At 42.7% G+C, this 24,300-nt stretch overlaps 2 protein-coding genes across 5 annotated transcripts in view; one reads left to right on the forward strand and one right to left on the reverse strand.

Annotated features, from left to right (window-relative positions):
• The window catches only part of LOC127612741 (protein kinase C alpha type-like), a 152,053-nt gene that overhangs the window by 124,307 nt on the left and 3,446 nt on the right, over positions 1-24,300 (reverse strand). The gene's annotated exons all lie outside the window — the stretch shown is intronic.
• LOC127612719 (nucleosome-remodeling factor subunit BPTF-like) overlaps positions 1-24,300 on the forward strand; it is a 41,082-nt gene that overhangs the window by 10,342 nt on the left and 6,440 nt on the right. For 2 of the 4 annotated variants that reach the window (XM_052083479.1, XM_052083482.1), the window contains exons 5-33: positions 1,226-1,488; positions 3,056-3,245; positions 3,458-3,627; positions 4,174-4,350; positions 4,431-4,612; positions 4,772-4,903; positions 5,901-6,030; positions 6,434-6,569; positions 6,687-6,974; positions 7,143-9,099; positions 9,714-9,838; positions 10,151-10,303; positions 10,431-10,581; positions 10,690-10,729; positions 10,919-11,144; positions 11,455-11,592; positions 13,663-13,790; positions 14,099-14,192; positions 14,308-14,474; positions 14,792-15,014; positions 15,093-15,373; positions 15,622-15,735; positions 16,904-17,065; positions 17,797-17,879; positions 20,262-20,487; positions 20,590-20,918; positions 21,387-21,560; positions 21,694-21,886; positions 23,056-23,140. In XM_052083479.1, coding sequence (XP_051939439.1) covers positions 1,226-1,488; positions 3,056-3,245; positions 3,458-3,627; positions 4,174-4,350; positions 4,431-4,612; positions 4,772-4,903; positions 5,901-6,030; positions 6,434-6,569; positions 6,687-6,974; positions 7,143-9,099; positions 9,714-9,838; positions 10,151-10,303; positions 10,431-10,581; positions 10,690-10,729; positions 10,919-11,144; positions 11,455-11,592; positions 13,663-13,790; positions 14,099-14,192; positions 14,308-14,474; positions 14,792-15,014; positions 15,093-15,373; positions 15,622-15,735; positions 16,904-17,065; positions 17,797-17,879; positions 20,262-20,487; positions 20,590-20,918; positions 21,387-21,560; positions 21,694-21,886; positions 23,056-23,140 — 6,717 coding nt within the window. Of the gene's footprint in view, positions 1-1,225; positions 1,490-3,055; positions 3,246-3,457; positions 3,628-4,173; positions 4,351-4,430; positions 4,613-4,771; positions 4,904-5,900; positions 6,031-6,433; positions 6,570-6,686; positions 6,975-7,142; positions 9,100-9,713; positions 9,839-10,150; positions 10,304-10,430; positions 10,582-10,689; positions 10,730-10,918; positions 11,145-11,454; positions 11,593-13,662; positions 13,791-14,098; positions 14,193-14,307; positions 14,475-14,791; positions 15,015-15,092; positions 15,374-15,621; positions 15,736-16,903; positions 17,066-17,796; positions 17,880-20,261; positions 20,488-20,589; positions 20,919-21,386; positions 21,561-21,693; positions 21,887-23,055; positions 23,141-24,300 lie in introns of all 4 variants that reach the window. The other 2 variants (XM_052083480.1, XM_052083481.1) reach the window with 2 other exon arrangements.

A 24,300-nucleotide genomic window follows, 5' to 3' on the forward strand; every position in this document is an offset into this window, starting at 1 on the left:
ACGCCTTCTCCAAGTGCACAATACACATGTAGACTGGTTGAGCAAATTCCCACATACCCTCGAGGACCCTGCTAAGGGTGTAGAGCTGGTCCACTGTTCCACGGCCGGGACGAAAACCACACTGCTCCTCCTTAATCTGAGGCCTCGACTCCCCGACGGACCCTCCTATCCAGCACCCCTGAATAGACCTTACCAGGGAGGCTGAGGAGTGTGATCCCTCTGTATTTGGAACACACCCTCCGGTCCCCTTTTTTAAAAAGAGGGACTACCACCCCGGTCTGCCAATCCAAAGGCACTCTCCCTGTTGACCATGCGATGTTGCAGAGGCGTGTCAACCAGGACAGCCCCACAACATCCAGAGTCTTGAGGAACTCCGGGCGGATCTCATCCACCCCTGGGGCCTTGCCACCGAGGAGCTTTTTAACCACATCGCTGACTTCAACCACAGAGATAGGAGAGCCCACCTCAGAGTCCCCAGGCTCTGCTTCCTCCAAGGAAGGCGCGATGGTGGAGTTGAGGAGGTCTTCGAAGTACTCTGCCCACCAGTTCACAACTTCCCGAGTCGAAGTCAGCAGCGCCCCATCCCCACTGTACACAGTGTTAGTGGTGCACTGCTTCCCCCTCCTGAGACGTCGGATGTTGGACCAGAATTTCCTTGAAGCCGTCCGGAAGTCGGCTTCTATGGCCTCACCGAACTCTTCCCACGCTCGGGTTTTGCCTGGGCGACCACCGAAGCTGCGTTCCGCTTGGCCAGTCGATACCCGTCAGCTGCTTCTGGGGTCCCACAGGCCATAAAGGCTCGATAGGACTCCTTCTTCAGCTTGACGGCATCCCTTACTGCTGGTGTCCACCAGCGAGTACGGGGGTTGCCGCCACGACAGGCACCAACCACCTTACGGCCACGGATTTAATTTTATTCTTGATGGGTGACCAGACACTCCAGATACCCAACGATTTGCACACAAGCAATTAAAAATGTCCACATTATTCCTCCTTTCAATCATATCTTTGCATTTGATTGATGTTGCATCAAGCAATAATAAAAGGTGATTGTGAACACAACTGTTTGGTTCTCTTGATGACATGAAATTTCCCTGCAAGTGTCATTGATCACATTCCCAAGGAGGATTATGATTCAAACAAAAATCTTAATTGACTGAAATAATGCTTTGCTGATCAGCCAATATCATGCAGTGACTGTTCATTTTCCCACTCTTTCACCCAGAGGAGATCTTGGAGCGTTTGCGAGCCAAAAAGGAAGAAGAGCTAGAAGAGGTGAAAAGGCAGGCGGCCGAGGAGGCCCTTAAAGCTCGTCTGGAGCAGGAGAAGGATGACGTGGATGTGGAGAAAGATGGTAATGAAGACGGCAAGCTGATTGACAGTGAAGGACAACAGGTTGTCACTGTCAGTGATGAGACTACCCAGGAGGAGGACAAGGAGACCAATGAAGAGGTGGAGAAAGAAAAAAATGATGCTGTCAAAACTGGAGGTACGTTTTCCCAATGGATTGTTTCTCAAGGTTCTGTGGAAAAACGAACGTTCAGTGAAGGTAACATTAAAAACACTGAACTTGGCTTTGAGCTTGTCAACCGCTATTTACAGGTGTAATGGATAACCGTTTCAGAAAATGGAAGGATGGATGAATTACTTTCATTCAAATACCTAGTGTTGACACAATAAATAACGTTTTTCAATTTCGGTCGCTAATTTTAAGTTTATATTCAAATTTTGAAAGCCCGTCCGGCAAACTCAAGCAGGTTACCCAGTGATTAGATGTAAGTCCAACAATTAATCGACGGCTAATCGATTATCAAAGGATTGATAAATATGTCAATCATCGATTAATCATTTAGAGAGCCTATTTACCGTAAATTAAAATCCCTGGACTTTTAGCCTGTCAACAGTATATGTTCTCAGATTTCTGTCATTCTACATCAAAACACACTGATTGTCTCTTTGTTGAACCAAAACCAAGACCTGAATCATAAGAAATTGTTTGGGGATTTTCTGCACTGTCAATTTGAAATAATGTCCCGTTTTTGGAAGAAAAAAAATGATGGTAATTCCATTCAATCGATCATTAAAATAATTGATAATTGCAGCCTTTGTTCGCTGGTCCTACTCGAGCTTACAGAGCGTAGGCCGAGCCCAGGGGATCTCTGCCTGCTATTGCAGGGGTTAATTCCCTGTTTGCCCTCCAGGACATAAGTAGACACAGACTGTTGTTGTGCTTCTCTCTGTGGATCCAATATTTTGTTGTTTACCTGCAGCATTCACAAATGCCCCCTAAAGGGACTTCACATAGTACAGCACTGAAATGAGGACACTGAAAAAAGTTCTGTGCACCCTGGAGTGCAGGAACAGAAAAGTATTATCAACATGTTATTTAACATATTTTCTGTATTTAAGTTCTCAAAATCTGCATATTAAAGTCTCATCCCTTTTAATAATAAATACCATACTGCATTTATTTGGATGATGGAATCTTAATACATAACTGCTATGTCTGCTGGTTAGGACTTTTAAATTATGTAATGCTACTTGTTTGGCACTGTGTGTTGCCGAGTGCTCCATTAACAACAATAAAACATAAATTTGCTGTTCAGGAACACATTTAATTGGCAGCTAATGCATCGACTTGGAATTTTGTGCTTGCACTTGTCCTTGAGCTGAGCGGAGGATCTGATTGCATGCATGACAATTTCAACTTAGTTCTGTCCCTTATGTGCTATCTGTATTGTATTTTATGGATAGCTATTGATTCATTTTAAGATTGTGTGATCAATTACATTTCTGTTTTGATCTTTAAATATGGACTAGGTTGGTCATTTTCAGTGTTTGCATGTGCTCTGGTTGTTCAGCAGAGGGAGCCACAACCTTATCTCGGTGTCTTGCTGTTCAAGCAAAGCGGTTCGACAAATTGGCCACAGCTTTGACTTCACTTGTCTTTTTAAAGTGCAGTTATGGCTATCAGGGATGTCATGTCTATATTGTTTCAATCAAAACCAGCTTTGTTAGAGCAACTACTTCACTCCTGGTGCGTTTTCTTCTGACGGCAGAACACCCATCATCAGACTGTGCTCCTGCAAGTGGTGACGGCGTCCCAAATCTGAGCCATCCAAACCAAATGATTGAGGACAACAGTAATAGCAGCGTGGGCATCCCGGTCCCACCCAGGGCCCCTGAACCTCCGGATCTGGCAGACAAGTCCTCCCAGTCATCCCTGGCAAGCTTCGACGACACAGGTCAGACACAATGACATTTCAATGCACGATGCTCTTCTAGCATGCTCGCGAGAGAATGTTCTTGTGTATGTGAGTTACAAAAAATTCTTGGGCATCTCGATGTGAATTGCTCACCCATTGACTAAAACTGATAATAATAATACATTTTATTTATAAGCGCCTTTCAAGACACCCAAGGACACTTTACAATAACAAGAATGTTGCGTTTGCAGGAGATGGTAAAGATTCCACCAACGGTGAGTGTCTTGGTGGGAAGAAGTCATCTGCAACTCGTATGGTGACCCGGCTGAGGAACCCAGAGAGCAAGTTGAGCCAGCTGAAGAGCCAGCAGGTGGCTGCTGCCCTTCATGAAGCCAACAGAGGCTTCAAGGAGGGAAAAGAGGTGACACACCTTGAAATCAAATATTCTTAGAATTTAAAATGACCAATCGCGGCTCAATTGTTTTCTGTGTTTGGTCATTTAACAATAGTAAACTGAGCCCTTTGGCTTTGCGATGTTATTTTTAATTGACAGGAAGTTGCAAAATGGCTGCCGCCTGAGTTGAACTAAAACAGGTGGATTTGTCTCGTTAATTCATGTTCCACCAACACAAAATTAATCAGAATACCTGTACCATGTTTTGACTTGTGGGGCCATATAGACCACGTTATTGTCAAGAACATTTTTGACTTGCCTTCCCTATTAAAGATACCATTTTTGAATCAAATCACGATATGTGTATTTAGATAAAGTATGTGTCAATTTGGCCTTGTGCCAAATATTTACAACCCTTAAATCTGCACAAACATTTTAAAGATAACACAGAGATATAGACTTTAATATAAAGCAAGTTGAAGCAACTGTACATGGTTTTGAACATGCTGTGTCAATGTTCCATTTATTATCAAACTTTTAACAACTTCAAAATATGTCTTGCTCCCTCTGTAGATTCTAGTTGTGAACGCTCAAGGTGATGTCACCCGTGTCAGTACACGCAGCAAGGATGTGGTGATGAAGGGGACACTTTGCCAATTCTTCAAGCTCGGTCAGGAGGGCAAATATCGTGTCTATCATAACCAGTACAGCACAAACACACTGGCCCTCAACAAGCATCAGCACAGAGAGGCAAGTTGCGCTCTGCCCTCGCAGAACACAACTTCGATATTGCCATAGCATCTCTTATTATTTCACTATTCATTCACTAGGATCACGACAAAAGGCGGCATCTCTCCCACAAGTTCTGCATGACCCCAGCGGGAGAATTCAAGTGGAATGGCTCCATCCACGGTTCCAAGCTTATCACCATCTCTACGATAAGGCTCACCATCATCCAGCTGGAGAACAATGTACCATCTCCATTCATGCACCACAACTGGGCCTCACACAGGTATGGATACGAGCTCAACATGATGTAGCAACTTACTTTTACTGCCCAACTAGAGCTTGTTCTCTTGGAGCCGGTGCCATCTGATCACTTACGTTTGTGGTCAAAACAAAAACAATGTAACATCGAAAGAAAGGTGTTTGGAAATTGTTTGTTTTGTAGGACCAACTGGATCAAAGCTGTACAAATGTGCAGTAAGGCCAGAGAGTTTGCCCTGGCTCTGGCCATCATGGAATGTGCGATCAAGCCTGTGGCAACCATGCCAGTCTGGAAGGATTCACTTGGCCACACCAGGTACACATCACAGACTACCACCATTTTGTTATATATGTGCATGTCTTACGCAGAATAGATTGAAGTATTTTCCGAGAAAAATTGACTGTTATCAGCGCACTTAGCTGGTCTGGTGAAGACCTTAAGGGGGAAAGGAATGAATGGACCTAAAGTGTATGTGTGCACTGCTATACTTTCATATAAACTGCAGCAATTTGACAGTTTCAGTTAAAATAAATAAAAATACCAAAGCTTTCCTGCAGATACAAACATTGATATATTGAAACCAGCCTTCTGTGCATGAACAAAGGAAGTGTGTAGTCAGTCGGACCGTTTCAGGAGGCAGTGGTGATCCTGACCAGATCAAATCAAAAGGCCCACCCTGGCCGCAAGTAATAATATTTAGACTGCAGGTCCGCTCCTAGTACCACCCACTTATGCCTCTCAATGACCATGGCTTCAACACAACACTCCTTTTAAAAGAGCTAACATTTTGGAGTTGGAACCTGAAAATGAGTGTGAGCAATCAAGCATCAAAGAGAAAGAGTTAAGACCATAACTACTGAGAGGCATTTCTAATAGTTTGCCCATTTCTCAAAGAATGCTGTTTGTTATACATCAGTAAAGAAATGCCCCCCAGGCTCCTACCCGCCCCTTCAAATAGTTGCCCTTCATCCACTTAAGAAACATTTCCCTCAAAGAGCCTCCCTTTCCCATCAGAAAGAAAGTTACGGTAATCATCTGAGTTTATAGACAAATTTTCACAGTCATTAAGGGAATAACAGAGGTCACGACTGTTGTGATTACATTTTTGAGGTCCTGTGTGTGTATATTTGTAATTGCAGTAAATTGTTTGAAGGCTTCCAATAATAACTTCACTATGAAGGATTCAAGTACATTCAAGTCACAGGATTTACGACTTGAGTTCATGTCAACCAATATACTTTTCTTCAAATGAAGCATGTATATGTCACGTTAAATCGATTTAATTTTCGATGTACAATTTAACATTTTTCAGGTTAAACCGCATGACTTCCATGGAGCGTGAAGAGAAAGAGAAAATAAAGAAAAGGGAGAAGAAGCTGGAGGAAGAGGAGACGATGCAACAGGCGACTTGGGTCAAATACACTTTTCCAGTTAAACACCAGGTAGGTCACACTTACTGACCTGAATATGAATGGAATCTTTTTTTTGTTTGTTTGTTTGTTTTTTTGGTCATTTTGTTGTATTTGTTGATTTGTGGCAGAATATTTGTTAGACTGGTTGGACTTGACTGCCATCCCACCCTCACTTTTGTTCAAGTGAAACCTCTTTTAAGTGGTGATGTCTGTACTGTCCATTCTTGTGGTCAAGGTGACCATCAATGATAGTTAAGCGCGTGCTCGTGGCTTAGCAGTTGGTGGTCGGCAAACAAGCATGCTTCTTTCCCGCTCTCACTCTTTTTCTATTCATTCCACTTTTGTTTTTCTCTCTTGTAAATAACCTTAGTGTTGCTTCTTCCTCTACACTTTCTGCTACTCCTCATTCCGCCTCTCTTTGTCCTCCTTGCAGGTGTGGAAACAAAAAGGCGAGGAATATCGTGTTACCGGCTATGGTGGCTGGAGTTGGATAAGTAAGACCTATGTCCGGAGATTTCTCCCAAGACTTCCTGGCAACACCAATGCCAACTACCGCAAGGAACTTGAAGGTTTGGAGAGGAAAAAATAATCACTGATGGTCATTTCATTTGACAACAGTTTTATTTTGCTTCAAATGTATTTTAATATACGGTCTCCCCCCCCCCCCCCCCCCAACCCTTCTCAAGATGCTAAACTTGGCCTAAAATGCACCCTTTTGGATCTGAGTCAACGACCCAGTCTCCATGCATCTGAGGTTCAAAGGGTCTCTGGCTTGATCAGTGATACAGCAGATAACGACGCATCTACACCCTCCTCCAAACCTGCCCAAGATAATTTGGCATCTAGTGAAAATATTGAAGAGGAAAAGAGCGAAGCTGCGTGTGAAATGGAAACATCTGAGGAACTGCCTTTTGAGAACTCAGAACTCAAGACGGAGTTGGATTCCACTACAATAAAATCAGAGGATGAGCAAAGTAAGAATATATCAATTCGAGTTTTAAGAATGTTTTTGTCATCTATTTATTGTTTGGAAAACTATTGTCATTTCAATGTCTTTTATTTTTTATTATTATTATTTTTTTTACAATAACAAAGTGGAGGACCAGTTAGCATGACTGTCTATGCCTTATTTTTTCCTTCAGCGTCAAGTACTAAGGAAGAGTCTGTGAAGGAGGAGCTTACAGACAACTCCATTCGTCCTTTTAACTACGACGTTGTAGATGTCAGTAAGGGCTTCCTCACCCGCATTGCATACAAGAAGAAGGTCAAGTCCTCCAAACTTGACAGCCTTCTGGAGCGGCGAGTGAAGCAGCACACAATTCAAGAGAAGATGAAGCAACATGTGTCTGCATCCAAACCCAAGGCCACTCCACCTCATTCACCCCTCTCCTCAACACCGCCACCACTGGGCACTCCTGTACGACCGCGGTCACCGCTTAAGCCCCAGACTCTGGCTCAGACACAGCTCAAAGACAGCAATGCTGTGAAAGAGGAGCAGAAAACCTGCACATTTCAAGCTCATGGGTCTGCAGATGTTGGTGGAATTCCAGATGACGATCAGGCTGTAGGTTCTAAAACTACACAAGATGAAGATGTTTGCCTTTCTTCTATTCCTAATTCAACACCCAAAGACAGTTGCTGTTCAGATGTAGAAAGAGATTCGTCTTCACCACAAAACCAAACCATCACACTGTCTCAGGAATTGAGGGTTGGCTCCATAGAAAGGACTTTGAGGCCCAAAGATTGCTCTTCAGAGCAACAAACGGGCAGTGCTTGTTTAAACACTACCGATGATGGGCTTATCAAAAATATAAGCTCTGAGGTACCTAACATGGACTCTTGTAGAAAGAAGGACTCCGTAAGGACCCATACAAAACTTGTTGAGCAAATAAGTAGTGAGAATACAGCTCTTCCCAATCCGTCACCGGAAAGTCCAGAGACATTAAGATCAGCGGAGTTAGCCTCTGAGACAAACGGCATGGGACCTGACGAAAACCGGGAAAATATGAAAGATCCCGAGGGCTCCAGTTCTCCTGTTTCAGCTTCTCCTCTCCCGCATATAAATGGTAAGGATGATTTAGGGGGTGATGTCCTGTTGAGCAACTCGGCGGTAAGTCCAAATAATGGCATGCTGACTAGCAAAACCAAGGTGAACAGCATTGGTCAAGTCGAAGATGAAGGTATTTCACCGAAGATCAGCACAGAACAAAAGCCTTTGGTGAATGGAGATTTGGCTCTTATAAACAAACATATACATGCTGTCCAAAAGGGGCCAACCCCCGCAGAAACATTTGAGAGCAACATAATGACGCCGGATCAGGATTACAAACCTCCTGTGAAGATATCAAAGATGGAAAATAACAGAGATCCGTTTGAAGCTCAGACTCCGAGCTCTCTGCAGCACAACAGCTCCTGCAACACTAAATCCATCCCTGTAGTCAAGATCATCAGAATGGCGCCCTCGCCTATACCTTCAGCAGAAGAGTCCAGTTTAAGTGATGAGTTTGCAGAGAACAGTGAGCGAGAGACAACAACACCGTTGAAAACGCCCTTCACCGAAGTAACCACCACCTTCACAAGCACCTCTACTGTGTTGTCCAGTGGTACGAAACTGCCTCGAGCCGCATCTGTAGAATCTGCACAACCAGTCGTAACGACGGAAAGTGCGGTATTCACCCTCACCTCCATGACCAAAACAACCGTGACAAAAATCTCTTCCTCTAGTCCGTCAGAAGACAGCCCGAGTGACATAATGGCACAACAGACAGACACAACACTTTCGGTCATTAAATCAACAACCAACACCAACGGTGCAACTCCTGGAGACATATTCCAGGAAGACTCAACCAGGGGCCGAGTGCGCCTCCGCAAATTCTCCCGCACGAAGAAGGTGCGCTCGGACACTGCGCTTCCTTCTTATCGCAAGTTTGTCACCAAGAGCAACCGCAAGAGCATTTTCGTGTTGCCGCATGACAACTTGAAGGTGCTGGCAAGGCGGGGAGGATTCCGTGAGGTGGCCGTCTTTAATTACAATGCCAAGCCGGCCCAGGATATTTGGCCCTATCCTTCCCCCAGGCCCACATTTGGCATCACCTGGAGGTAAGTTATGTGCCTCTTAACTTTTTTTTTTTTTTTTTTTTTTTTTTTGAGAGCATAAAATGAATTGCAACAATCCTATTTGCAGGGAAACATATACTTTGTAAACATTCTCCCACTTAAATTAAAAACGGCCAAAACTGTATTTGCCTAATATTTTTAAAAGTAGCTCATATTTCATCCATCTGACAGACATGAGTTCCAAGAAATTGCCTTCTGAGTTAATTGATCGTACTAAATGGGCTTATGACATTAAGTATGGTGGGTATTAAAATTTGGAAATAGTTACGCAAAAAACAATCACCCACACATCATTCTGTTTTTACGCTGCCTCCGTTAATTCCATTATTGTGCTGCTGTCTGCATTCTGAAATACAGTGAGTCACAGGCAGTCATGCTGTCATGCCACACTGATGAACTGATTCCAGACAGTCAAAAATACCAGATTCAACAACACAACCACCTGATCGTCCCACTTGTTTTGCTCGCTTTTCACTAGCAAGCGCAATTGTAGTTTTACTTAACTTTTGCTGCATAATTGGAGAGTGATTGTAACGTAAGAGCAACGAGTGCACAGATCTGTTATCAATGAGTAATACTCAACTATGTGTATGCAGGTATCGCTTGCAAACAGTGAACTCTTTGGCTGGTGTGAGTCTGATGCTTAGACTGCTCTGGGCCTGTTTGAGATGGGACGACATGGCCGTGAAGCCATCTGCGGCTGTCGGTACTACACGAACAGGTAGAGCTAATACTCCCCACACCCGACCCCCCCATGCCAAATTTGGTTTCTCTCTGGGAGCAATCAAATGTTTGGTGATGTGTTTTGATATTGACATTTTCATCTTGATTTTGACCATTGCCAGAAACACAGAAATAAGGTTTGTTTGTGTATGCTTACGGGTTTTGATTTGTCTTGCATTCATACATTGAGACAAAAGAAACACAGAGAATGAAATACAAACATCCATCTCCTGTGGCTGACACAGGTGTTATGTTGGAGAACATTTCCTCCATTTTTCGGGCTCTCCTCCTCATCGTCATACCAACCCAGCCCTATCCCCACTCATTACCACAGAGACGTCAGACACAGAAATCACCACCACAGAGATCATCAAACGACGTGACGTGGGACCCTATGGCATACGCTCAGAGTACTGCATCCGCAAAATTATCTGTCCCCTGGGAGCACCTGAGACACCCAAAGGTAAACACTATATGCTCTTATATTCCAGACAATCTTTATTGACTAACTTGAGATATAAAAAGCCATGATTCGTGGACATAATCATCAGTTAAAACCCAAACAACCTTTGATGTGTCCCAAATTACAGAAACCCACACCCCGCAGAGGAAAGGGCTGCGCTCCAGCGCCTTGCGTCCCAAGAAACCTGAACCTCCCAAGCAGACGGGCCCCGTGGTGATCGAGACTTGGGTCGCTGAGGAGGAGCTAGACCTCTGGGAGATCAGAGCTTTCTCTGAGAGGTTAGAATAAGATGGCTGATTCCAATGTGTATTAAATGCTGCTCGACTCTTAAGAAAATCACAAATGGTCTTTGAACATGTTTTTTTATTTGACTTTTTTTAACCTAGGGTTGAGAAGGAGAAAGCTCAGGCAGCTGAACAAGCCAAGGTGAGATGGATCATATTATCGTAACTGTATCTCACGAAGCAGACACTGATTGGATTCATTCAATCACTTGAGCTGACCTTATTATAGTCACATGTTTTATTTTTCCCCTTTAGAAGTTTCACATTGATTTTAATCCTCTCATTGCCCCCTTCTTGTCTTCTGGTCAAATATACATTTTTATGCTTTCAGAAACGTCAGGAGCAGAAACCTGGCTCGGTCACGGTCACTCCAACAGGAACTCCCGCAACAGCCGCCGTGACGCCTAAGGTCATGGTGGCTTCACTGTCAGGTCAGGGAACTCCGAGCACCAAAGTGGTGCTGTCTTCAAAGATGGGCACGCCTGTCAAATATCAGCAGACAAAGAACTTCCAGCAATCATTTGCCTCGTGGATAAAGCAGAGTCAAAACTCACCAGGTACTGCATTGAAAGTATTCAAAACATTTGAGTTTCGTAGAATGTGATGCAATAGTTTGGTTGTTAGAAAGAAAGAAAATAAAAATGTTGACCGTTAACCTGTACATAATGTCCAGTTTATTCAGATTATAAACGGAAGTCAATGCTTACTAAAATATTTTTAATGCTTTCAGTCATTCATTCATTCATTGAATTGAATGAATGAATGAATGTTAATAATGTGGTAATTTTAGCTTTTTATATGTTACCATTGGAGTCATGAGTGTAGTCATTATGATGTTTGCTGATTTTTATGTGTCTGCTTCAACAGAGACCACAGTGACCACGACTGGTGGACACACATTTCACATTACAGGAACCACGGTGGGTGGGAAGGTAGTCACCACCAAGCTGCCACTTCCAGCCAACAGCAAGCTCATCACAGTCAATATGGCAACGTCACAAGGAGGTAAACTGGCACCTATTACCTCAATCCTAAGCGGCAGACAAAAGGGTGAAAAGAGTTTTTTTAATGGTTTATGTTGTGGCAAAATTCAAGATTTTCTAATATAGCTTTTCATTCGTTGTGTTGTGCACACCAACACCATTGTGGGCGCTCCTTCAGTGTCCGCCCGACCACGCACCCATTGAGTCACCTGCTTACTTTGGCCTGGGTCATCATCATGCCTGGTTGAGCTCTGGCAGCACAATTGAAGTTAGCTATTTTGGTTCAATTATTGAGGACTGGTACACTTGTTTAGTCTGACTCTTTTGATCTAAACTAGAATTCAGCTCTTCTTAACCTTTTTTCAACTTGTATGTAATGTTGGGCTATTGTGCCACGGTCTTCTGCAGAGTGATGGATGTTTGTTCATTAAAAAGGAGCGACTCATTGGCTGTTGTACAATATCTGGTTCTCATACTTGTTTCACCATTTTTTGAAAGTGACATTTCCACTTGCTTAAAGCTAGACTATTGTAGAGGTTCAAAGTGGATGCATCTGACCGACGATATTTGAAACCTGTGTCGATAGATCATTGCAATCCTCATACAAGAAAATGAAAGTGATTTTCCTTACTTTTTTGGAGTAGCCTTAAAAGAGAAACCTCAATTTCAGGTGGAGTGTGACCATTTAATGGACATGTCTATTTATCCAGCATGACTGCGGGGCGCACTGTTTGTTTTGGAAGGGCTTAAGGAAGTTAGGCAGGAAAACAAGTTTACCCTGAGGTCTACTTCTCAGACAGGTAACTCTCTATTGCGGGATTTCAGTTTTCTTGTTTTCCCCATTCATCTTTTAGAGTAAAAGTCTATCTCTCCACTCCTCGTAGTCCCGACTCATCAAGTTCCTCAAACAGCCAGCCCATAGAAATTTGTGTTTGATTCCTGTCACCAGAGGAGAGACTCCTCGTGTCTTGCAACCACGTTTAAGGTCCCTGTTTGAAGAGGGAAACTCTTGATGTAAAGGTTTACCGGCCTGGCTGTGGTTTAGGGGGGAAAAAACACACAGCAGGATCTGAGGGAAAGAAAGAGTGTTACTCGTCTGATTTCTTTTTGAGCCATCAGCTCCACACGTACTTGGACGGCAAATATGAAACACTCCCTTTGTAAGGTGAAAATGTTGTGAATAATTTATGAGGGGGATCAGATAGATATGTTGGGGGAAACCCAAGTAAGCTTTCAGCAGGTCTTTGAAGATTTTGTTGACCTACTCCACTAATATTTACCGTTGCTGTGATCAAAAGTTGGCCATCTTGCAAAGAGAGAAGCCCACAAATAATGTATTGAGCCATGTCAATGCACAACCTCGGCACAACTTCTCACTTGTAGTATGTGGCAGCTGCTTCACAGTATTGTATTGTGTTTGGGACTATTTGGTCTCTGAATATTTCCTAATCATAGGAAGTGTGGTGAGTAGCAGAAAATGGCTGGCAGCCTTTTTCCAAGTGGTGCAGTGCAGGATTCAAGGGTTCCTGGTTTGACTCATCGGGGAACCTGGTGAACAAGACAATTGTTACCGACAGCAGCTAAAGCGGAATTTATCTTAAGTTACTTTTCATCTTTACTACGCTTTTGGAGGGTTATGTGGACATGAAATGCAAGCCAGTAACCTTGCCTGCAAGCTGATTTCTTGTCATAGGTGCGAGTTTACAGACCCCCGCAAATCCATCTTGGTCCTGAGCCCGCTGATTTGCCCCGAGCCACAATGACAAAGCAACAGTGTGTTTGGGGGCAGGATACACAGCTGTGACGAAAAGTTTTCTCAGTTGCCGAGTGTCTTGATTCAAAAATCAACATAACGTTACCAAGATGCCCTTTGTCTGAGTATTGACATTGCAAAAACGACAACTATCACCAGGTTAAAATACCAGTGTGTTACAAAATTCTTGCTTCACACATTATTAGCTCTTCCCATAGAAAAAGTGCTTCTGTGTTTTGTGCATTAGGAGGTACGTTGTGGGGTCGCTGTGCTTTCATGCTCTTTTGATTTCCACATCCTCTGACTTTTTGTGTCATGTCTTTTTTTATGCCCAATCAGGTGCTGTGCAACAGAAGGTGTTGGGTATCATTCCCTCCGGTACAACGGGTGGTGCTCAGACCGTTATCAAATTGCCTCGCACTACCCCTGTGAACATCAGGCCCAATATTCCAAGCACCCAACAGCCGGTACACCACACTTAACTTTCAGAATTCATATTTTTTCGCCATTTATCGGGTTGTGAATGTCATAGTTTATGATAATAGACTTTGCTTTGTGTGTGTAATGTGTATTATAAAGTGCATGCTCATGTTGTTGGTATTTTATTGTAAATTTTCTTAGCCCCAACCAAACCCCCTCCACACACACACACACACACACACACACACATGGCCCCAACCCTCACAGTTAGGACATTTTATGAGAAACCTGACTGCTCTCAAATCATTCTTTTGTTTGTCAGTGAATATACTGTATTTTATTTTCTGGTGGGCAGATCCGGCCCGGAATGGCAACGATTCGAACACCAGTCCAGCAGGGTGGGCCTATGGGAAAAACAATCATCAGAACGCCGCTTGTGGTCCAGCAAGGTAATTTTCTGTTTGTAGCTTGTCAGTGTTTTTTTTTAAATATCTGTATATTGTGTTTATCACTATTGTTTGATTTGCTATGCGGGAATTAAACATGCTACCTGTTTCTTTTTAGGTCAGGCTGGCCAACAAGTGGTAAGTCAGATCTTACAAGGGCAGACAGTGTCCACCTCAGTTTCTGGAGCCTCTGTTACTGGCCAGAGCCCAACCACCCCCACTACGACTGGAACGACATCTGGCCAGGTCAAACTCACCATCTCACAGGTCGCTCAGCTAAAACAGGTTAGGGAGCACCGCCCATGACATGACAATGAAGTTATCAAATTCACTCTTGCTCACTTAGTTATTCAGGCATGAATTAAAAATATAATTTAGGAATTGGCTTTGACTTTGTAATGAGCAAGGTCTATATTTTGTACCAGGAAATGTATACCATGGAATTGCTTCTACTAACTCTCCTCCAGTTTTCTTTTAAAAGGGGCGCCGTGTGTTTGCTTTTAATATTATGACAGCTGTAAGGTGCTCATTGCCAAAGCTGCAAAACTGATGTTGAACAACGTGAATGTGATTAAAATGTGATTTGTTCTGCCTCCCTACAGAAGCAGCAGGCTGGCTCAGGTGTTGGCGGCTCCCACCAGGCTCTGACAGTGATGATTCAAGGTCAAGGTCAGACCACCGGCCAGCTTCAGGTCATACCTCATGGAGTCACGGTCATTCCAGGTCCTGGCCAGCAGCTCATGCAGGCGACTCTGCCCAACGGTCAGATGCAGCGCTTCTTATTCACACCCCCATCTGCAGTGGCTACGCCCACGCCAAGCACGGGTATGACTGGAAACATATTTGGATGGTCATTTTGGTTTCTCACACTATCTGCCATCGACTACTTGAAAATCTCTACAGGCACTACACCCTCTTGCCAGCCCAACTCTGACTCCACGAAAAAGCCGGCCCAGCCCGCTCAACAGGCAGCTGCCCCGGTGCAGCCGGCGGCCGCAACTCTGGCTACCACCAGCTCCTCGTCTGCATCTACCCCACAGGGCCAATTACCCCCACAGACGCAGGCCCACATGCCCATTCAATCTCCCACCTCGCTGCAAGTGACGACACAGGGAGGAACTGCACAGCTGCAATTGCAGCAACCCCCTCAAATAATCATGTCTGGTCTGCAGCAGCAGGTTCAGGTACAATTACAAACACAATTGCTATTCAAGAACCTCATAATTATTACAATATGTACTTGTTCAACAAAGACCAATAGACAGAGATATACTGTACTTGATGAATCCAAATGGGAAATTGAACTGAATTCTTTCAAGGTTGTGCATGGTCAGGCCCAATCTTCCTGACATTAGTTGTTAATTGTCAATTAGTTACTATTCTCGTCTTCGCCATTGTCTTACATTTGTGTTTCTTCACGTGGGTGCTTTAGGTATTGGCCCAGCTGCAGGCTCAGCAGAGTGGCACATCTTTACCACAGCACTTTAAACTGCAGCTTCCTGTTCAGATACAACAGGCTGGCCCCAGCTCAGCTCAGGGAGGACAGGTAGTGCAAGCAACCTTCTGATGCCTTGCTTCATTTAATTGTCATGTGATAATTTAGTTACAACTCAACTTTTCAACACTTAATACTGGGCACTTACTTGCTAATGCATGCACATACCTGTATTATGAATTGAGTCAATTTGTGGAGGAACTCAAACGTGTTACGTTCCCCTTCATTTGCCATTTAGCTTGGGTCTTATACTTAACTAAGGTGGCCAAAACATGCAGTTCAAATTAAACTGCACTAATAAACTATCCAGCAGAGGGTACTGAAACTGCATGGATGGAAAATAACCTGGCCTATTTAACAGATGTGGTGCTTTTAATATCGTGACATAGGGAGGACGATAGTGTGGCAATTTTACTAACATGATATCGCCGATATCGCTACATTCCTATGTAAATATAATAAAAAAATGAATTCGTTTTCTCAAGCATCTCAACACTTTTACTTTAATTAGTAATAACATCATTTAATTTATCTTTTAACCACTTCTGTACTCACGTATTGTGATGAAGTGTCACACATGTCACGCTCCACTTTATTATTGTTTAAATACATTTTATGATTGCAAATATTGAAGTCAAAATTTATTAAAAGTTATACGGTTGAGTGAACGCTGCCGCTGCTCAACCTGTATTGCATTTTATTGTTTTTGTTATTGTAAAGTGTCCTTGGGTTTCTTGAAAGGCACTTCTAAATAAAATGCATTATTGATTTCTGGACAAGTCAATTTAGGCTGAAAATAAAATGTTGCATAAAAAACAAACTAGGGCTTATTTGATCTGTTTCACAAATCTCATTTCGATGATATGTTTGAGTTTTTTTGTAACATACCTACTACAATATTTAACGTGTTATAATCTAAGGTTCTGGACAGGTGTCACACTGATTTGGCCGCCATGTGCGTGTTACATGTTTCTCGCAGTGGTCCAAGGAAGGCTCAGGGAATTTGTGTGACTGCTCAGTCGAATGGAAAATTAGATGGTTTTGATTGTATTGAATTGCATTTGAACATCCAAGAAGACGCCTGAGATATTGTGGTCATCGGCAACTTTGTAGTTGATAAAATTTTACTGTTGTTGCTGTTAATGCCATCTGTTGATTGGTTACTCCTGACTCTAGCACTTAGTTTGGAGTTTCATATCTCACAATGTTGTCCCTGCAGATGGGGAACGTTGTGACCATCCAGACTGCTTCCGTACAGGAGCAGTTGCAGAGGATACAGCAGCTCAGAGAGCAGCAACAGCAGAAGAAGAAACAAGCTGCAGAAGCCAAGAAAGAGCAAGCCCTCAATTCTGGCAGCCAGAAGGACATCATTCAGAAACAGGTGTGGGCTTAGGAAGGCATCACAACCACGCATCTTTATCATAACGAAACTGAGATATGAATATTCATGATATTAACATTGAGATACAGACGATATCAGTCACATGACCTGGACCTGGCTCGTATTGCATGTAAAACTCAGCTCAACCGATGACATTCCTCCTTTCGAGTTGGTCGTTGAGCGACAGTTAAAAGCGGCCAATGACAAATCATCTTGCGACTGGGCTTAGGGGGCGAGGGACACACACAGCCGCTGTTGCCCTGACAGCATACACGACAGGAATCCACTTCCATGTTCACTGTCAAGTACACATAGACTGTGCAGATATATTGGGCATACATTACAATCTTAGATTTATGCACAAAGAACATATATATTAGAACAAAATGCAAACCGTTTTGTGGTTTTAAAAAGTTATTTTTACATAAGATAAGATAAGATAAGATATCCTTTATTCGTCCCACAATGGGGAAATTTACAGCCTCCAGCAGCAAGAATGTATGTAGAAAGAAGAAAGGAGAAAGAGAAATAGACTATTTCACACAATTGCATATTAATACATGTATGCCAGCAAATTGTACAGTAGGTCTTGCTTAATTGAACCATTTTTAAAACCTTGACAAAGGACTGCCTTCCAACACAGCCTCTTGAATTAATTAAACTCGTATGGGCAAGGTTGCCACTGGATAGCTATGGCCTTCAAAAATGATTCAATTGACTGTCTTTCTTAGGTTGTGATGAAGCAGAATGCTTTAATTGAATATCTGAAGCAGAAGAAGACTCTGACACCTGAGGAGAGAGAAGAGAATCAGAGGTTAGCTGTTTTTGTGTGTAGATGTATGTGTGTGTATGTGTCCCTTCCTCTCTTGATCTGATCAACAGCATGTTGAGGTTTGCCGCACAGCATGGGAACTTTAGGGTGTGGAACTACGAACAGCTGCGTGGCCGCCATGTAACCCAACAAGTGACAAGACAAGGGCTAATCGGTTCATTAATAAGTTTCAGTAGCAGACCTCACGTTGCCTCTCTAACGCTTTTAAATATTTAATGTGGATGACATCACTATGGCTTTTCTCTTAAATGTCTGAGTAGCCTGAGTGTAGTTTCTTTTGGACCGTAAAGAGAGAGAATGTAAAGTAATGTTAAGATATTCTCTTCACCTTCCCGTCCTCTATGTTCACGTTGTAGCTAGATGATGCCCTGACCGTTCGCTGACTCTGACACACACGTGTTTGTGTCAACACTGTGCCCATTCACACTGACCCGAAACGCCAAAGCCAGACGAGCGTGACTTCGACCCGGCAGCTCCTTTGGCAGTCTGTCTCTACTTATTTTCCATCCGTTTTCCATGTTGTCGCGCCACCTCTTTGGGCTTTTCCTGCAAAATATTTTTAAATCACTGCATTACTCTGACAGTCACACATAGGCTGTTTTTCAAATTCTTTAGCTATGCGATTTTAGTTCATTTTCATAAATTGTCAATGCATTTTGCAGTAAATAAAACGTTTTCATTGCCAGTAATACTATTTTTTATAACAATGGGATGATTTTATTTTCACCCCCCAAATATTCAAAATCTAGTGTATCAAATGATTATGTACAAACTCTTAAAAAACAATTGACTTCCATGGTGATGAATCGGCCACTGCCCTCATCGATCTTTTCAAGGATGCTCCACCCATTCACAACAGAATTGAGGTCAGTGGATGGTGGTGGCCAGACCGTGAGCCCTCTTCCCATTGCCCCTAGCAACTAAAGCTTCAATCATATGCTTTCCTGCATTGGTTAGTGCATTGTCTTGCATGAGTTACAAACTCCACTTATTTTGTGGACGTCATTTTGACACTTTCAGGCACCCTAAAGGGGCCGACATCAGACATTCCTACCCAAAACGTCACTCTGCCAACTCCTGACAGTCTTGTTAGGAACATGATGACTCAGGAGTCCATTTATCTTGACCCTTCACTAACAGGAATTATCAAGGGATAAAACAGTTTGAAAATGAAAATAAGTATTCATGTATTTTTCAGCCCACTGCTAACTTTTCTCTTCATGAGCATTGGTGAGCTTCAGATTTATAGATGACTTCCAGGCTTTTGGAGGATCCTGTATGAAGATCTTACTTTTTCACTATGCATACAAACTGTGACTTCTTCAATAATGTGGAAGTCATTTTGCTTTAATGAGGCTCATCTGGGAAACTAATCAGCAAATGCTTCTGTAATTGGTGTCAGTGATCTGGAGAGACCAGAAAAGCAAAAGCATTTATGTCGTGAAACCTGTGTGCATAATGTTAGTGTGCTGCATGCCTACACACACCTTGTTCATGCCACTTTTGCATCGTGCACGTCGCCTGCAATTTGTGGCCTGTCTTTGACCCTTTCAGCCACGGGTGTGTTTGTGTGCCGTTCACACAAACGCTCAGCCAGCAAGGCGCTGTGTTGCTCACTGGAAGCGACACTTTTTTCCCCTAGCCTCGAATGTTAGCAGACACAGGTGAACGGACAAATGGCGCAGTCATAGATTATCCACATTTACTGTCATACGCGATCAATTTTCAACTCAACATGGTCAAAGCTTCTCTCTTTTTTCATAAACGTAAGGCAACTTCCAATAAATTAACCCAGAATGGACCTTAAATTACCCTTCTGCAGAACCCATCCTTCTGTTCTTGTTTGCATACGCAGTGAGGCCCTCTAGTTCGCATCTCCCAGCATGTCTCTCAACTCCACCCCCATACTAGTCAAACATAAATAAACAGAGCAGCTCAAAACTCACTTGACATCTGTGCATCCAATAGCCAAAAAAGCATCACTCACACAGATAATGGTCAGCACCATTTTAAAGGCTTCATGGCTGTTTTTTGTCCGTTTGTTTTTTGTTTTGTTTTTTTCAAGTTTGTCTTGTCCATCTCACGGGAAATGCATCGTTTTCTGTAATTTTCTGTATAATTACTTTTTTTTGAAGAATTGTGGTAACCATTTGAATTTAATTATTGTAGCAAACAAAAAAAATACAGTTTCATAGACACTTTCCTCCGTGCATATTTTAATATCGGTTATTGATAGGGATGAGCTTGTCTACGCTATATCCTCTTCTGCCTACTATTGTTTGTCTACTGATAATCCATCACAGATATTTAAGAGGGATCAGATGTGAAACGTCTCTTTTTATTCCGTTGTGTGTTTTTCTACAGGATGATTGTATGCAATCAGGTCATGAAGTTCCTCCTGGACCGCATAGACAGAGATGAGAGGCAGGAGGCCAAGAAGAAGAAGAAGGAGGAGATTGTGGAGTCTAAGAAGAGGTTGGCAAACGCCAACAAGCTCGCATCGCTTCTTTACCGCCACAAAGAGATGCTGAAGAATGATATCTTGAAGAAACGAGTGCTTCTTGATCAGGAGCTCCATCTAGAGGCCCAGGTATACAGCGGACCTGGGAAATTGAAACATGGGGGGGAAATATTTGTTTGATGAAACACTTCCTGCTCAATGGTCATATGTTGTAACATTTTTGCTCTTCAGGAGGAGCTAAAGAAGGACCTGTGGCGGATGCAGAGGGAGAAGGAGAGAGCAGCAGCACAGAAAGCCGGCCAGGCTGCCACCGCCGCTGCCGCCTCCGCCTCTCACAGCCACCCACAACATCCTCAAGCCCGTGTGCACAACATAACCACTCAGCAGCACGACAGCACCACCGTCATCCCCACACACAAAAGGAAACGTGAAGAGGAGAGAGAGTGCGTGACGTCAGCTAAATCCAAGAAAAAGAAGATGATCTCCACCACCAGTACCAAGGACACCAAGAAGGACACCAAACTCTACTGTATCTGCAAGACGCCCTATGATGAGACCAAGTATGAGAGCCTCGCTGTTTGCAACATTACTAAGAAGTCACATTCAAAGTTCGTTTTATGATTCCCAGGGGGGAAAAAAAGATATGTATATGACAAGCCCTCCAAAAATAGAACAAAGAGAAGCTTTCACTGAGCTGAAAAGCTAAAACAAAGTTTAATTGAGGAGTATTAGGTTGGTGACGCATAGCGGATGAGTGGTTTGCACAGTTCTGAGGCAGAGGTTCAACTTACGGTACTGTATTACAAAACAGGATTGTCCGATGTTTCAGTTTGGGCTGGGGAAAAAAAACATTTCTCATCATGATCAAACATTGATTGACAGACATTGACAAACATTGACATTGATCAGATTTTGAAATGTGTTGAGTGAAGGCACATCCATGTAGGTATGATTTTTAAAAAAATAATAAAAATAATAATCAGCAAAAATAGCATTTATACAGTGTTAACCTCATCCTCGTTCTAAAGGTTCTACATTGGCTGCGACCTGTGCACCAACTGGTATCACGGCGAATGTGTGGGAATCACGGAGAAAGCTGCCAAGGATATGGACGACTATATATGTTTGGAGTGTAAACAGGGCCGGAAGAGCACCAAGGAGGAGCTCTACTGCATTTGTCAAACACCGTACGATGAATCACAGTAAGTATCATTCTTACTTTGACCAAAGCATGTTTTAATGCTGCCAAGACTCAAGGACTATGCTGCTTCAGGACAAATATTGTCCCTTGTGTTGATAAAAAGATCACTTGCTGTTTTTCCCCCCCGCTCTTAGGTTCTACATTGGTTGCGATCGGTGTCAGAACTGGTACCACGGTCGCTGTGTGGGCATCCTGCAGAGCGAAGCGAACCACATAGATGAATATGTATGCCCGCAATGCCAGTCGACAGAGGACGCGATGACGGTCCTCACGCCACTCACTGAAAAAGACTATGAGGGCCTGCGGAGAATCTTGCGCTCCTTAACGGTGAGTGGGACACCCACTGTCAAACCCAACATGTTACCTAAAATGATAATCAGCTCACTTTTAACCGGTGGCGGGTTTACAGGAAGGTTCCTGTAATGTGAGTCTCTTCACATATAGACTGGTGGTGTATTTTTTTGTTTTAGAAATTATCTCAACAGATTATCCTATTAGCCTTCTGGTACCAAGCAGCCAGGACACAGACGCGTGTCATTTGCTATCAATGGTATTCTTCAATAAAACAAGCCAATGAATAAGCAGATCGTCATCCTATGATTTCCAATTAGCCGAAGTCTCACAAGATTCTGATGTTGCGAGATAGTTGAAGTGCTTATGTGTTAACTTTGCCGTGACTTTTGGTGTTACTACTCAGGAGCCATTTGAACCTGTATCCTGTATCTTTTTTTTTTTTTTTTTTTGCTGTGCACCTTAAAACATGTTGAATTCAAGAAAAAAAAAAGACAAATGAAATATGTTCAAATGAAATACTCAATCTCCTCCTTATATTTATTAAGTAAAAGCTAGACTTTAATTATCCGCCCACAGCAAACCAAAAATGTCATCTGCATGCATGCAAGTCATCATCAGCTCTTAGCGTGAATAGAAAAAAAGGATTATTTCACCAAACAATGTAAAAGGAAATCTATTTTTGCAAAATAATAGCCAATGAGTATTTATTTTACCTGGTTATGCACAACCTCTGCACGGGGCTTGTAAGACATGTGGGTGTGGCACATCGATGATTTTGAGTGGCAAAAACATTTAACTTATGGTTTTGTTCATTTTGTCCAATCTGATCTACAGCATGTTGTTAGAGAGGAGGTTTTTTCTGCTCTTTCAAATAAAGTTCAGCGACCATCCGAGAAGCATAACTCTTGGAGAAGTCGCATTGTTTTTTATGGGCCAAACATCCCCTCCTGAGTGGAACAGCAACCAAACAAAAGTCTTCTTTGTTAGACTTACCTTATGGCTCGCCATGAGTTGGATGACTGCTTCCTCTCACACCCTTTATTTCTAGTTTTCTAGTTTTTTTTTTCTCCTCCTGTCTCCCCGGCACTCCTCATCTCCTTTCAGACGACACATCACTTGACCTATATGTTTGCGATGTCACTTTCACAGACAGATTTTAGATTTCTCCAATGTCTTTCTCTTTACACCTCCCTCCGCTGCAGGCACACAAAATGGCGTGGCCATTCCTAGAGCCAGTGGATACAAGCGACGCCCCTGACTACTATAAAGTTATCAAGGAACCAATGGGTGAGTGCATGTCCATGTGTCTTCTGCGAAAGTGGGTCCTGATCCTCTTTTCCATATGAATCTACGAACCCATTTTTTTATTCCTCTAACAGCTTGTTTCCAATTTTACCCCACATAATAGTGTTTTGGGGAGCGGGGGGGGTTCCAACCCCAATACATTTCAGTGATGATCATCTCTCCATGTGCACAAGTATCATAAGTCAATGTTCCAAATTTCAGCTCATCTACTGGTAGCAGGAATCGCTAAATGTGTGTTTATTTTTTCAGAGCATTCCAGCCAATACAATTAAAAGTAAACCTGTGTCTTCGGGCTGTGGTCATTACCTGAAAAACAATTCGGGAATGCTATTCAACTAAATAACAGGCCCGCAGCCATTGGTAAGAGACACTTATGTCTCAAGGCTGAGATCAAAACATGAATAAAATACAAAGTCATAAAAAGTTTGACTACATTCTTGTAAGAGTCTACTGAGGGTGAGTTACTATAAAACTCCCAACTACTGCACTAGAAATTCAGATCCCTCCGATTTCTGCTTTGCTCAGATGTTTCCTCCATTCGTGTGGTATTACAAGTCTCATGAAACATCAAATCAGATTTTGTTCCAAGTCACATTTTCACATACCGCTTGAAAACTGAAATATCAAACAGTGACCATATTTTAAATAACCATTTTATCTTATGAATATGCCACGTAAATAAACCACGGAGGTAAAACGTGAAAAGAATAAAATGGTCACAGATGGACAAAATTTGTTCGATTTGGACCAGGGGAGAAAATAGGTATCAGTTTGACAAGACAGAGAAGTGTATTGTTAAAAAGCGTGCCAGATTTGAATGAATAAAAACAATCTCCAAATAGCTCAAATAACTTTCAGCTGTAGGATGGTGTGGGCGTGTTATCTAAATACACAGAAAACACGCCCTGCTTAACCTTTACCTGTCAATCAAATATATTTGTTCCCAATACAATAAACAGTTAACTTTACTTTACAACGGGGCTCCAGACATTTTTTTTTTTAACTAGGCGCACAGTGGCCCCAAGCTGACATTTAGAGGTGCAAGTAGAAAATTTAGGGGCACACACTATAAGTAGACTGTAAGTAAATATTCACTCCGCTAATTGACTTAAGCAAATTATTGAATGAATGATAAATGGGCA

Source organism: Hippocampus zosterae, chromosome 13 (assembly GCF_025434085.1).
Source record: "Hippocampus zosterae strain Florida chromosome 13, ASM2543408v3, whole genome shotgun sequence".
NCBI classification, from domain to species: domain Eukaryota; kingdom Metazoa; phylum Chordata; class Actinopteri; order Syngnathiformes; family Syngnathidae; genus Hippocampus; species Hippocampus zosterae.